Consider the following 16,579-nt stretch of genomic DNA (forward strand, 5'->3'; position numbering starts at 1 on the left):
TCTTGTTTGAACTAAAATAAAAGTGCTACTATATATATATGTACATTAACATCCAAACAGACACGAATCTTTTAAAAGAGAGATGTTATATCTTTAAGTTTCTTCACTTTATTTCAGTAAACTTTTTCTATTATTTCAGCAACAGCTCAAAATCCACTTTACTGTAATGCACTGGTTACAGTGGAAAAATTTGGATGAGGAGGCCCTGGATTTCAAACCAGAACAAAGCACCGCTGTGGTTGTAACAACACTGTCTAAGTGATTACATTCAGACTTAGAAGGGGGGTGAGACCTGAATTTGATCATTTCCTTTTTCTTCTTTCTCCTTTCAAGAATCTAGACCCAGGTGGTCTGTTTCAGTCTCAGCCCAGTGTTTCATCATTCTGCCTCTGTTTCTTTTAGGTTTTGTTTTGTAATTTATCATCTTACAGGGTATTCTATCATATATCATTGTAGATGCTCTTTAAGTTTGGTTCTGTACTTTTCCATGATTGGTGTTTGGTTTAGTTCTTTCAGCATGTCTTCATTTATTTATCTTTTTTTTTTATTATTTAGTCTTGTACACCCCTTGAGGGTACATGTCAGGAATCATCAAATTCCTGACATGTACCCTCAAGGGGTGTATAAGATATGATAGTACTACATGAAAAATTTACATTATAACTAACTTCCTATTTACAATTTTCCTCCAAATCAATCTGGTACCTGTCAAGACTCCAACATTATCAGATCCTATATTTCTATCTTCTAAGACACTTTTTAACATATCAATCCATCTATATCTTGGTTTTCCTCTGGGTTTTTTTCCTGCCAACCTGACAGAGAACACTTGTTTTGCAGATCTTTTCTCTCCCATTCTATGTTTAAGTGACCATACATGAGATTAGCCTGCTAACACATTCCTGGATGCTAACAATGTCAAGTTCTTTCCTAATATCCTCATTTTTAATATGATATTGCCATTGATGCCATTTGTTCATGCCCCTAATGTTTCTCGGGCCTCTTATATCTGCAGTCTCTATTCTTTGGTCAAGTGTTTTACTTCTAATCCAGCTCTCAGATCCATAAGTTAAAACTGGCTTGAACACTGTCTTGTACACAACTAATTTAGTGTTTTCATTAATTTCTCTCTTATTCCATATAAATTTATTCAGTTGACTTACTACTATACCAGCTTTGTCAATTCTGTTGTCTATTTCCATATTTAATTTACCATTTTGTCATTCTGACTGGTTGAGTGGTTGGCATATCCGCTTTCCAGCCAAAAGACTGCAGGTTCGAATCCCACTGTGGGCATCGGTGTTTGTGAGTGTCTGTGGAAATAATAGTGTTGGTGGTTGGCAGTAGATGGCGTTGGTGTAGTTGGTGTCAATTGGTGGATTGAATAGTGGAAACAGAGTCGTAGAGCGGGTGCCCTCTCTCGATGAGTCCTTGGACTCCCTGGAGGTTTCAAATAATAATAATAATTTTCACTAAAACATGTGCCTAAGTAGCTGAAATGTTTTACTTGTTCTATAGGTTCTCCATTCACAATGTTGATATTTTCAATGCTTCTGCCTATATTCATTGTCTTTGATTTGTTATTGCTGACCTTCATACCAAATCAATTACAACAGTTATACAATTTAGTCAGGGAATCTTGCAAACTTGTAGCAGATTTATTTAGAAGTATAACATCATCCACATAAAGCAATGAGCTGAGATTAACATCTCCAATTTTGATATCAGGTTTAATACCGCTTTTCTTCATAATGTGATCCATATAGATAATGAATAACAGAGGGAATAATGTGCATCCTTGTCTGACATCAGATTTAATGTCAAGCCATCTTCCTGGTCTTCCTTCTATTCTAACTGCTGACATACAACTCAAATAAAGACAAAGTATTGCTTGATATGATGCCCCACTAACACCATACAATTGTAGCAGTTTGAATAGCTTTTCTCTTGGCATCTTGTAATATGCCTTTTTCTGGATCCACAAAAGTTAAATACAAATTATTCTTATGTTCCCATGATTTCTCAACTACTGTCGTAAAGTGAAAATCTGATCCTGACAGCCTCTGTTTGGCCTGAATCTAGCTTGTTCTTCACGAAGCTTCTCTTCCACAATCCTTCTCAATCACTTCTCAAGTATACTGGCATAACTCTTATCAGGAACACTCAGTAGAGAAATACCTCTGTAATTCTCGGATTTAGTTTTATTTCCCTTTTTACATATGGGTACTATGAGAGCTCTACTCCAATCATCTGGAATTCATCCCTCTGTCCAGGCCTTCTGAACAATGCAGTGTAGCCATTGTAAGATTTTATATCTCCACACTTGAGCATTTCTGGTCGAATATCATCTATTCCAGCTGCTTTTCCACATTTCAGACTTTTGATGACTTTTTCTACTTCAACTATGGATATATATTCCTGATTGCATGCCTGGTCAGTGTCCAGGTCTTCTGAACTATGCAGTGCAGCCACTATAAGATTTTATATCTCCATACTTGAACATTTCTGGTCGAATATAATATATTCCAGCTGCTTTTCCACATTTCAGACTTTTGGTGGTTTTTTCTACTTCATATATGGATATGTATTCCTAATTGCATGCCTGGGAAATGTTTTTTACCACTGTGCTGTTACTGATTGTTTCATTTAGCAATTTTTCAAAGTAATTATTGCATACTTCAAGGATATCTTTTTCTCCAGTTTTCATGTCACCTTTATCATCTCTAACTCCTTTTACTGCACTCTTTCCTGCATTCCTAAGCTTCTTCAACAACCTCCTGAATATTTTGCCACCTTCTTGATATTTAGTTTCTATGTTCTTGCCAAAGTCCTCTCATGACTTCTGTTTAGCTAGCTTTACACAGTGTTTATTTTTCTTACATTTGTCTCTGTATTCTCTAATAACACAAGCCGACTTATTTGCTAGGAACTTTTGATATGCTTTCTTCTTTTCCTTCACTGCCTCTTTAACTTCCTGTGTCCACCAGGGAGTTCTGATTTTTTTATCCTTACAGACAACCTCACCACATGCCTCTCTGGCAGAATCAATCAATGTTTTCTTCAGAGCTTGCCATTGAATCTCCAAGGTTTGATTCCTGTTCTCAAACTCTTTCATTTTTTCTTCAATAATATTTGTGGACTTTAGTCTATAGTTCACATCTGAGAGCTGCTCAACTTTTATTCGCTTTAAAACTTTCTTACATGTTATTCTTTTCAACATGAAATTCAGTTTTATCCTGCTCGAGACTAAATGGTGATCTCTTTAAATTTCCAATCCTCTGTACGCTCTAGTGTCCTGCACCAGAGAGAAAACATCACTATCAACAATAACATAGTCAATGAGACTTTTCTTATTCCTTGTCTCTTCTCTCCATGTGAATTTGTGTACAATTTTATGTTGGAACATGGTGTTAGTAATAAGAAGTCCATGTAGTAAGCAGAAATACAACAGCTATTTGCCATTATTATTAGTTTTGCTCTTTTCTCCAAATTTCCCAAAACATTTTTGTATGTCTGACCATCATTTCCTACTCTGCTATTTAGATCCCAAACAAGGACCAACTTTTCATTTTTCACTGTGTCAGTTGCTTTTTCTAAACTCTCAAAAAATTCCTCTAATTCTACCTTAGTAGAACCTTCTGTGGGACAATAGGCATAAATAAGTCTCAATGTCCAGTTCCCCACTCTGATATTTGTCCACATCACTCTACTTGAAATTGCCTGCCATTCAAGAAGATTAGCCTGTTAGTGAAATATATCAGAAGAATAACCTGTTATTCTTCGGATATATTTCATTTTTGCTGCAGTGGTTCTTTTCTTATCTCTTTCTGTTTTAAGAATGTATAAAATATTAAACATTCTTGGTCTGTTTTCTTTTTTGGTGACTATGGCTGGCCTTAATGTTTTGTTTATTTATTCCATTTACTTTGGAGAATTTGTTAATTTTGTTAGAAATGCATAAAGTCCTCACTGCAATAACTTCTTCTGGTTCCCATCTGCCATACGGCCGGGGGAGGGTAGCTATATGCTACCATTCTAGGGAGAGATGATTATGAGCAAGGTGGTTTCCCGTTGCCTTCCTTGCCGTAAGTATTTATGACTGTAACCTGTGTGTTCATGGGGCCGGTTTGCCTGCTTGTGGGATGAAAAACCCCAGATAAACTGGCGGAAAAAAACCTGCTGCCGATGCCCAAGACCAGCTAACTTGGCTATGGCTGAGGAAGATCCTTAAGCTCCCACGTCATGGACGGGAATCGAACCTAGGACACTCCTTCCCCAGGCATATGGTTGCGAAGCGCAAAGCCACTAGGCAACTTAAGTGGACCTTTATTGAGGTCTCATCAGTGGGAGCCAGACCCAGAAGTGATGCCAAGGTTGAAGCAATGCAGGTCATATTTCCATATACCAGCAGCCAAAAGGTCACTTATTATTAAAATACTCTGGATTAGAGATAGATGTTGAAAGTTTTTTCACTTGGTTTATAGTATAAATTAAATATATCAAAAATTATATTCTTTATCCAAGTTTAAGCCTTTTATCCTTTATCCAAGTTTAAGCAAACAAAGTTTGTATGAAGTAACTGCTTTAATTTATAATATAACCAAGTGAAAAAACTTTCAACATCTACCTCTAATCCAGAGTACTTTAGTAATAGGATATGGCTGCTTTTATATGGAAATATGACTTCTGTATTACTTCAACCTTGGTATCACGTATGGATATTAAGGCAATTAATGTGAAGTCATTAGCCTCTATATACAAGTAGCTCAGTAATGAAGTTACTGAGCTACTTGTGAAGTCACATGCAAACTTTGTTTGCTTACACTAAAACTTGACATTAAAGATGCCAATAATATAATTTCTTGGCATCTTTAGTTTGAAGCAAGAAAATGAAATTTCACACTTTTGTTCAAAAAAAGAAACAACTGTTAGATGATATAAATGGAAGTGACAATGTATAAAAACTGATTTTCACACTGTTCTTATTATGACCTAAAGTACATATTGGTGCTTGAACAGTTATGTTCTAATGAATTCATAAGACATCTTTATAACTAAAAAAAATTTTTTTAGTTATAAAGATATCTGAAAGCCCAATCTCTTAATGGTAAATGGTTAATTAATGTATAAGTTATATTTATGATTTTTTTCACCCAGAAACTCGGGGTTTTTTTGTCCCCCAGAATAGTCAAACAGACGAACCATGAACACACAGGGATTAAAGTCATGAATACGTCCCAGCCATATGCCGATCCCAAGCCCAGATTAAATTTGGTGGGTTGGGAAAAGCAATGGTGATATACCCAGTAAAAAAAAATCTCACCAGGAACTCTTTGTGAGCAAGCCTACAAAATCACCTAGGGTCAGATATGACTGAAGGGATAAATCATCATCATATAGTTATGATGTTCTAAGATATAAATCTATATGCAGGTTGACATATAGTTTAGATTTAGATATTATTTAAGTGTATACTAAAATTAAGAGATAAACTAATTGGAATCATATAAGAAAGGGGTCCAGTTGAATTACACCTAATACAGTGGTGTAGTCAACAGGAAAACATACAATGTACAATATACAATGGCATGATAGCATCATGAAAATAAATTAAAAATTAAACTCTTCATTATGAGATGGTAAATTTTTTAAGAAATTATGAAAAGAAATCTATGAAATTTGCAGCAAGTAAGAGCCTTCTTTATGCATATATCTAAGACCAATGAAAAATCTTAAATTTTTTTAATTGAAGTACTCAAAAAATAAAAAATAAAAAAAAAATTTTAAAAAAAATATATATATATATATCAATGAAGATGATATTATAGCCAGTTTAGATATTATTTCATTATTCACAAATGTACCAACTGAAGAAATATTAATATTATTAAAGAAGGATAAAATATCCAAAAAAATGTTTGCTTTATTAAAGCATTGCATTCAATCTGGCCACTTCTGATATCAAGATACAAACCAGGGCTTGGCGATGGAGAACCCTTTATCCCCCATTCTGACGAATATTTTCCTAGAAGACTTTTGAAACAAGAGCTATATCTTCCTCTTCATTTAAACTAAAAGTTTGGAAACGTTATGTAGATGATGTTTTTATTATATGGAGTCATGGTGAAAAGTCTCTCACGAATTTTCTTCATCATCTAAATAACCAGCATCCAAATATAAAATTCACGGCAGAACTAGAACATGATAACTCCCTTCCTTTCCTGGATATAAAACTCTCACACTGTTCTGGAAATTTAGAATCTCTATGTGCAGAAAACCAACGCATACTAATAGATATCTTCACAGTCTTTCTCATCATTTTCCACCACAGAAACTCGGAACTATTTCCACTTTGGGACACAGAGCTCGCTCTATTTTAAATGAACAGATGAGCTTCAAAAAGAAGTTAATCACCTCTCACATAATTTTGAACAAAATGGATATCATAAAAGAACAATTAAGAAATTTCTTATAGATCCTCCTAGGCACCACAATACAGAAACTACCAATTTTAAAGTACATCTCAATCCCATACATCAGTTCGGTCTCCCAAAAATTGGCAAAAGTCCTTCAAAAGTACAACATCAGGACGTTATTTACCACTCTTCCAAAAATCAGATCTCTTATAAGCTATCCTAAACCTAAGCATCATAATCTAAAATATCCTGGTATATATAAACTATAGTGTGACTGTAATGTTCCTTATCAGGTCAAACTAATAAATCTGTTGAACTTCACATGAAGGAGCATAAAAGAGACATCTCCTATAAAAGATCAAATGCTTATCCAGTCATGTTCTCTTCACTAACAATCCTCATGATAATTTTCAAGGTCACTCAGTTTCCTGGGATAGATCTGAAAACATTTTCTGTTGCAAGGATGAATTTGAAAGAAAGATAGTGGAATCCAGGGAGATCGTCTTTAATCCTGAGCATTTGAACAGTAATTTGAGCTATGACATCCCTGAGAGCCATACTGCTGTGGTTCAATACTGGCGTTCTCGAGAGTCTACTACCACGCATACAATAAACAATGGCACGTAAATAGAACATCTGGAATTTTAATACAAAGTTTTTTAGTTTTAATTATCTAATACAATTAACCTGTGCTTCTCAGTTTTCTTAATATCTTCCGTCTTTTATTATTGTTTCTTCTACCTACAAAGATACCTGATGAAGGCCATAATAAGCCGAAACTAGTTGTATCATTAAAGTTTTCTAACTTATTCTCGGTTTGTTAGTCATTAAATATCTTTTTATATGTGTTACAGTAACCGAGTCAATGCTCATGAATACACACACACACACACACACACACACACACACACATATATATATATATATATATATAATAAATAAACTTCATGAAAAAGTTTCCTGTAAGGTTTTTTAGGAATAACTTGAAAATGAATAAGCAGAATTCACATTTCTTTTTAGGTGTGTTTAACAAAATATTTAAGTTTAAACTGCAAAAGAACACAAGAAAGAAATTAATATGCTATCATCAACTATTTCAGACCAAAATTGTCCATTAACATTGGTGATGATGACAAACGTTCATCTGACAAGTTCCTGTGAAGATTCATATTTGAAAATTTGTTAAGTACCTACAGGATTCATTTTGATGGACAGAGTCTACTAAAATTTGATATCTGTAATCCATACCAAAATTTGTCATTTCGATTTTTGTTTCAATTAGATCATCTTCAGGGGCACAAATTACACATTATAATATCTCTGCTCTAGGTGGATAAACCTTAAGTGTATGTACAGGGTGTTCGGGATAAATTTGACATATTTATAATTAATTATATTTTTCCGTAAGTTACATGTATTAACACACACTTCTCTTCATTTAAAAGTTTGGACCCTTCTTCATTCATATACAAGATGTCAGAAAGGATGGATAGCTGGAACCCACCTGAATCATGGAAGAGAATAACTTGTATCATGATGATTCGTGCCCGCCATCAAAATAAGGATATTACGACTGCTGCCCAATGCTCCCTGAATACAGTAAAAACAATCAGGCATGAACTAGAGACTTGCAATGGTGACTACGAGGATGTAGCAAGAAGAAAGATCCCTAGCAGACGATCTGATTGCGTTCGTACAGCAGAATTCCTCGCAAATCTGCAGGAACAGGTGTTGAAGAACCCTGGCATTGGAATTCGGGCTTTGTTCGTGGAGTTGCTAACTGTAGTCAAGCCCTGGATAACAAGGGTAGCCAATGGTAGGCCGTATGTATGGCAGCAGGATTCGGCCCCTTGCCACACCTCTGGGAAAAGTCAAAAATGGTTGTCTGAAAATTTCTACGACTTCACCAGTCCAAATGTTTGGCCTCCAAACTCCCCAGACCTTAACCCCATGGATTATTTTGTATGGGGCGCAGTTGAAAAAGACACCAATCGCACTTCCAGTAATACAAAAGCCCAGTTAATGGATAAAATTAAAACAGTTTTTGCGGCCCTTCCCAGGGAGACTGTAGCATCAGCTTGTTCGAGGTTCCGAAGCAGAATTGAAGCTGTGATCGATGCTAATGGTGGTTATTTTGAGTAAATCTTGTTGATAGTATTGTAATTAACTCTGCCTGTAATGTTTTTTTGTCAATTCATTAAATTTAATAGATACAAAGAAGATTTTCTTTTTCCTTACGAAACTGTCAAATTTATCCCGAACACCCTGTATGTATGTATGTATGTATGTATGTATACATACATACACAAGAAGAAGCTCATGCAGTGTTCAATTTTGGCTTGAATCAGATCATTTTTACTGGCAAATTATTCAAACTGATATTAATAATTCTGAACTAGTTCGATGGAATTTAATGAAATTTGGATATGTGCAGGCAGGAAACTAGTGAGGAAGAGTGAATCTGTTAATGTGTTTCTTGAAGAGCTGGCAGGGACATGTTCTTGGAAATTTTGTGGGAGGGGGGACTGTTCCAAACACAGTAGAGAGGAATGAGATAATTGGGTGAGAAATTTGTTCAATAAATTTGAAGCTGAACTGTGTTGACCAGCAGTCATGTTTTTTACATATTTAGAGAAAAGGGGAGGAAAGGTAGTAGCCAGTTTGTTCAACAATGCCTATGAAAACATACAGAAACAGAACAATGTAGAAACAGAGCATTTATGAGAAAGTAATTGGAGAGTGGGCTCAGCAATTACAAACATTCTTAGGGAAGTTTTTGGGTCCATCATTCCAAATATGAGAACAGCATTCTACAGTTGGGTGGATCTAGAATGTATATAGTATTAGGAGTTGAACACATGAAAATACAGTGTCTAGAATGGGAGAGGATACCAAGTTTTTGGAGGCCAAGAAGGCTACAAATGGGATATGTTTTTGCTAGGAAAAACTAGAGGTGTAAGTTCAACAAGAGAAATCTGATCTTGACTGAAGATCTGAATATTATCAAAAGAGCAAGGGAAGTAGAGCAAAGTGGATCCTTCTGACTTAGAATCTCTATTAAAAGCTATTAGGGTATTTCAATATTGAAATATTTATTTTCCTCTCAATCAGTATTTCAATATTGACTGAGAGAAAAATATTGTAGTTACGCAGCTGCATATAGAAATATTTCACACAGTTTTAGAATGAGAATTTTTTTCTTGCATCATGTGTATTATTGCGCATGTATATATTAAATATCAGTTTCAGTAGTGAAGCATTTTTACACATAATATGCAATTAGCTTTGAATTTTAGAATATCATGTACACACAAATTACACCAAAAAGAAATTTTACAGCTTAAATCAATGCATCAACTCAGCTAAAAAAAAGCAAGATTTTATATTACACTACATTAAAAGCGTTTATTGAAATCAAACAAAGAAAAGCTTGATAGTCTCATGCATAACTATTTTACCTGTAGTTAGTAAATAAATAAAACATAATATTCATGAAAATTCAGCAGCAAAATTTTAAACATATTCCAAAGAATGTATATTAAATTTACAAGATTACCCTTCAAAATATTGTCATTGAGAATGGTTATATATCTAGCAGAGGGGTGGAAATGTACGTTTTGGGTTCAGACCTTTTCAGTATATCGGGGAAGGGAAAAAAGAAAGCTGGCCAATAGGTCCAAGCAGACTGTAGATCTAAGTATACAAAAACGCCAGGGAGAAATTTGTTATGGCTATAGACAAATGCCGATAGCATCAGAAACAAAGGGATTGAGGTTGTTGCTTTAATGAATATGTTGTGGCCTAAGATGGTTGGAATCAGTGAAACCTGGCTATCAGTTTCAGTTGGTATAACTAGGATTGAGCAAAAAGGGTATCATATTTATAAGAATGACAGAACAGAAAGAACCACTAATGATATCGGATGACTTGAGTCCAGTTAGGGTAGAAATGCATTAAAGCAATAATGGTGATATTGTCCCACACAATAGTAATTTCAGACCATCTGGTGTGAAGTGGAGGCTAACAGGATGAAATATATGGCCGGGTACTATATCAGACCTGTAGTTCAGTTGCTGGGGACAATAGAATGCATCGCCAAATTACACTGATGGGTACTAAATGAGTAATATTTTTGGGTGACTTAAATTATCCAAACACTGATTGGGTAGAAGAGAAATCTCATGATAGAACAAAGAAAAATTTACTGAGTTGTTGTGAAATAACTTTCCCAAGCAGCATGGGAAAGAAAGAACTTGAGGTCAAAGAGTGTTAGATTTGATCATAGTTTCAGAAGTGGTCTCAGTTAAGAATGTGAATATTTTGCCACCATTTGGTGACAATGCCATACTGTCTTGGGAAGTAGCTAACTATATGGATGCTCCAATCAGGACAGGTCGCATGTTGAGCTACAAAGCCGGAAATTATCACGAACTCAGGCGAATACTCTCTTTATTTCAATGGTATATCATTTACTGAATGAGAAGGATCTCAGCACTGCATGGGACACTTTGAAAGCATGCTTAAATGAGGCAGTATCTCAATATATTTCTTGAGTTTTAAGAACAAATAGGGTGGCAGTGAAATGGATATGCAACCTTATTAAGTAAGAGATCCATAAGAAGAAGATGTGGAAGGAATACCATGAGAATAAGAGTGAGAGAAGTTATGAAATATATAAAGTGCAGGCCAGAAAAGTTTGGAAAGAAATTTCCAAAATCATTGTAGAAATGTGAATCAGAGTATGAAAAAAGTTTGGCTATGCAGAAAAGAGGCAATCCAAGAGAATTTTATTGTTATGCCACAAGTAAAAGAAAGAATGAATGCGAAAGAATAATAACTTTACTGAATACAGATGGTACTATTGTATCATAAGTTGATCCAACTGTTCAATTAATGAGTGCTCACTTTGCTAAGACATATCAACCAGGTATGTGTAACACAGTGCTACTAGTGCATTGGATGAAGAGATGGAGGTGCAGAAGAATGAGGTTGAAGAGCTTTTGCATAACCTGGATAAGAATTTGGCAGTTGGGACAGATGTAATATCAGTATGTATGCTAAAGGAATGTTCAGTCGAATTGACTAGGCCTTTGATATGTTTGTATAACTTGAGCCTAAGCTCAGGAAAGACACCACAGCAATGGAAATAATGTATGATAGTTTCTATTGTATGAGGGGGGGGGCAAAAACTGATGTGTCTAACTACTGATCTATTGGTGTGGTGGTGAAGATTTTGTAGAAGATGGTAAGAATTTGCATAAAGAAATGGGATGAGAGACAAGCTACACTCTGCAAGGAACAGCATGGATTTACTAAAGGGAGGTATTGTTTTAGCAATTTGTTCATATTTTCTAACAATTTTATAGCTGAGTTGGATAAAAGGAATGGATACACTATGATACTGTTGGATTTTGCTAAGGCATTTGATAGAATACCATATGAAAGGTTGTTGCATAAACTGGAAAATATCGGACTGTAATATAAACTCTTGACTTAGATAAGGGGATGGTTGATAGAAAGGTATCAAAAAATGATATACGATGGGTATGAATTGATCATATTTAAGGTGATCAGTAGTATATCCCCAAGGAGCAGTCCTCAGACCATTATTGCTCAATCTATACATTAATGACATTATGAAAGATCTAACAGGAGATGTTCAATTGTTTGCTGATGATGCGAAGATAGGCAGAGCAATCAAGGATGCTAATGATATCCAACAATTACAGAATGATTTGAATAAGCTAGCAATTTGGGCAAATGATACTGACTATCAGTTCAATGTTAGTAAAGTCATGCAGTTTGGTAAGGTTGAGATTTCCAAAAGCATATTATATTAGCAAGATTATGCTACAAGAAACTGAAGGCTAGGGATGTTGGCATTATGATGGATAGGAATTTCAAGTTCAAAAGTCACACAGCAAAAAATTGCAAATACGACTCAGAGGATAATTGAAATGTAGAAACAAACCTTGACATGTAAGGATAAGTAAATCATTTTACCTGTTTACAAGGCCTTGATAAGACAGCACCTATGTTCTAAGGGAATAAAGAAGCTGGGGGAAGGGCGCAAAGAAGAGTTACATAGATTATATCAGGATTACATAATACAGATTATGAGGACAGATTGGGAGTATGTGGGCTACAGACTGGTTAACAGGAAAACTATGGGTAATATGGTAGAGGTCTATAAACTTCTGAATGGGTAATATAGGATAAAAATCTTATCAGAGAATAAGATATTCTCTGATAAGATTTTTCTTTATATGGAAGGTGGGGAAAGAGCACGGGGCATCCATGCTCTTTCCCCAAATAAGGTGGAAGTTAAGTTTGTTTGTAGTTAAGAAAGGGGAAGAGCTAGATTTCTCTCTCATAGAGCAGTGAGTGAGTGAAATAGTTTGCCTCTTGAAGTGGTTAGTGCATCTAATGCAAATGAGTTTAAGAGAGGGAATGACAGCTAGTTTGGGTGATGTATACATCACCCACTTTGACTGGGTGGAAGTCTTAGATGATGATGATGACGATGATAATAATAATAATAATAAATATCCAAAGAATATAAATAACTGCATGAAAATCTGAGTATAATTACTTACTGATTGTAACTGAGATTAAGAACTAAAAGACCTCTACCATGTTCCAGTTCATGAGGAACCTCTCGCAAGTGATTGTGGCTAAAATCCTAGTTAAGAAAGTATAACAAAAAAAAAGCACTCTAATTTAAGAAAGGTTTACTGCAAGCAATATAATGTGAATATCAAAATTAAGTGTCACTGTTTGTAAGCAGTTGAGTCTCTACACACAGCAGATATGAACAGCTTCTAATCTGATATATTACTTCTGAAATATTTTTTTTAACATAACATATCACTTCAGAGGAGAGCAGTAAAAGCTCTGGTAAGCACAAAGTGGGTATCACATATGATTTTCAAGGGTGTCAAAAATTTTTAAGAGATTCCACCTAAAATAAAAAATAATTACTAATTAGTTTTGTTCTATTGTTATTTGCATGATTGTTCAGCAAATTGATTTAGCTCTTGCCTAACATATAAGGGTTATTCCTAATTAAATTTTAATACAGTATTATCATATTTCATTTAACTGCAACCAAACTGCAAGTGTATGTGTTATATTCAATTAGAGCATAAGATATGTAATTTGTAATGCAAACAATAAGTGATGTAATCAACATATACAATTAGGTATGAGTGAATTTTATGGAAACATTCATACAATTTGAATTAGTTAATTAAAAGCTGATAATTTTTGGTACTGAGCATCAATTTAACCAGGAATTGTAGGTTAGACACTGTCGTGTGGGATATCATAATATATATATGCATAAATGAATAGCTGGGAAAGGTGAGATAAGCAGTGACTGAAAAGAAAGAATATGAAAGATGAGCTTCTGTCAGGAAAAGCATATGTGGATCTGCAGACTGGAGATGAAAATGACTACATATTTGTGTAGAAGCTTTTTTTTTTTTCCACATGTAATCTAATCCTTTCTGCTTGACTTTTCATAACTCATTGTTTAAAGTAAGCCGAAAGTCAAAGAGATAAAGCAAATGTAGTAACGGATTCTGTGACGAGCCAAACACACACAGAGAGCAAGCTTATACATTCACCTCTCCACAAGGCACTATTCAGTATCCTGCAAGGCATCCTAGTAGATCAGCGACATCAAGATCATTCTTTAGATGACCTGAAAGCCACCTAAAAGTATTACCAGCAGAATTAAATCCAACATGCTATATAGTAACCAGTCTGCAGAATAACTACAAAAACTATATCATTTAAAATAAGAAATAACTTAGAAAACATCACTTACAATACAAGGGATGATGGTGTTTCTCATAGTGACAGCAATCTGCCCAAAACAGATGTCAGATAAAAAACAAAACATAGTTCTGAAGTATCCACTTGATTTCAATACACTATTTCTCAACATAATCTGCCTTCTTCCTTTCTCAAAAGTCATCATAATAAATTTCTTGAGGTAGGTTTTGAAACCATTTCCTCACCTCTGTTTTTACATATTCATCATTTTCAAAATGCATACTATTGAGATGTGTCTTCAATTTGGAAATTAATCTTTGAAGGCTGATGAATCTAAGTCAGGCTATAGGAAGGATGGTCCACAACTTTAAATCCAACTTCTTCAATAACCACTGAAGTGAATGCAACTGTATACAGCTTCACAGTAGCTGCAATTGTGTGACTAATTCATTGTTTCAACTTTCTGAACATCTTCATACAGCTCTGTGAATTTATTGTTGTCCCTTTCACTATACCTAGTTAGCAACACCTTTGCTGTCCCAAAAGACAGTTAGTTTTGAACTTTTTGTGCCCTTTGGTAAGGTAGTTCAGTGATAATCCATAGACTGTTTCAGGATCATAATGATGAACACAACTGTAATAGTAACGAGTTTGTGAATTTAAAAATTCTTCAAATTTCTGATATGTACCTTCATGGGATGTTCAGGACACTATTATAGCACTACATGATAAACTTTTCATTATTGCTAGCTTCTTAATCTTTATCTGCGTGGTAAGCCTAGTGGCTATGTGCTTCGCAACCATATGCCTGGGGAAGGAGTGTCCTAGGTTTGATTCCTGTCAACGACGTGAGGAGTTTAAGGATCGTCCTCAGCCACAGCCAAGTTAGCTGGTCTTGGGCAGCAGGGTTTTTTCCACCAGTTTATCTGTGGTTTTTCATCCCACAAGCAGGCAAACCGGCCCTGTGAACACACAGGCTACAGTCACAGGATATAGTACAGCAAGGAAGGCAACCGGAAACCACCTTGCTCATAATCATTTCCCTAGTATGGTAGCATATAGCTACCACCACCAGGTGTATGGCTGAGAGAACAGAATAGCTTCTTAATAGCAATTTTATTTAAAATTAATCCATTGTCATTCTCCAATATGATAAAATATAACATTTTGGTCTTTTAAGGTGCTAATACCTGCATGAATCTATCTAGATCTTAGTCATTATTTGGATCTATTTCCTGGCATCAAACAATAGCTTTTCTGCCATTCTGGTCTTTTCTTTCCCATTCTGTTTAAGTGACCAAGCTACTTTAGATTAGCTTGCTCGTATATTTCTGAATACTAAATATCAAATTCCTTTTGAATAGCTTCATTTTTAATATAATTTTGTCATTGATACTACACTGCTCAAAACAATTAGAGGATATTTTAGTTTCTGTTGGATAATTATAAATTTCTGCAAATAATTATAACTATTGGGTATGTTATACATGAATAAATATTTCTTACTAATGGATAGGGTGTAATTGATGAGATATTGTTTAAATAATCGATATTTATTACAAATTATGTTATACATTTGTAAATTCTTTTTATAACTTTATAATTTACAAGAAAATCAAAATATCCCCTAATTGTTTTGAGCACTATATTTGTTTACTTTTCTCACAACTTTCATGTCTGTGGTCTAGTCTTTAATCAACTATTTTATTTCTGGCACAACTCTTGCATCCATAACTTAAAATTGGCATAAAAAATATCCTATAGGCTGCTAGTTTAGTGTTCTAATTTCACTTATTCCATATAAATTTGTTCGGTTGGCTCCAAATTTGATTTATCATTTTCACAAAATACTGCATATATATAGCAAAGATATTATTTCTTCTTTAGGTTCATCACTGAGGAACAATTACAGTTTTTATTCATTTGACTTAAATAATCCTGAAGAATTGGACTAAATTTATTTCGAAGAATAGCATGATCTGCATAAAGCAAACTGCTGAGCTGAATATTTCTGATTTTGTCATTAGGTTTAATACCACTTTCCTTCACAATGTTATCCTTAAGAGATTTTGAATAAATGTAGAGAGAGAGAGACAGCATAAACCTTTGTCTTATACTTTAAGACAAAGGTTTTTCCAGGAGTTACTGGAAAGATGCATTAAACCATCTTTCCAGTAACTCCTGAAATTCTAGCAGCTGATAACCGAAGTAGAGATTATATATATATATTTATTTATTTATTTATTTGTAAACCTATACTACATTCATGCTGTTAGTGTGCCAAGAATTTTTTCCCTAGAATTTTACATTTCTTTGGTAGTTTTTATTTATATTTTGCATAGTCTGGAAACTCTGCTTTACAGACCAAACATGGAACTTTTTCA

The 16,579-nt window shown here is 34.6% G+C and overlaps 1 protein-coding gene across 2 annotated transcripts in view; it reads right to left on the reverse strand.

Moving 5' to 3' along the window:
• Window positions 1–16,579, reverse strand: part of fliI (FLII actin remodeling protein) — a 437,463-nt gene that overhangs the window by 377,820 nt on the left and 43,064 nt on the right. For both annotated transcript variants that reach the window (XM_090398141.1, XM_090398140.1), the window contains exon 4: window positions 13,013–13,098. In XM_090398141.1, the coding sequence (XP_090254267.1) occupies window positions 13,013–13,098 (86 nt within the window). The remainder of the gene's footprint in view (window positions 1–13,012; window positions 13,099–16,579) is intronic.

This window comes from Typopeltis vanoorti, chromosome 9 (genome assembly GCF_054136105.1).
Source record: "Typopeltis vanoorti isolate ZY-2024b chromosome 9, IOZ_Tvanoo_1.0, whole genome shotgun sequence".
Lineage (NCBI taxonomy): Eukaryota > Metazoa > Arthropoda > Arachnida > Uropygi > Thelyphonidae > Typopeltis > Typopeltis vanoorti.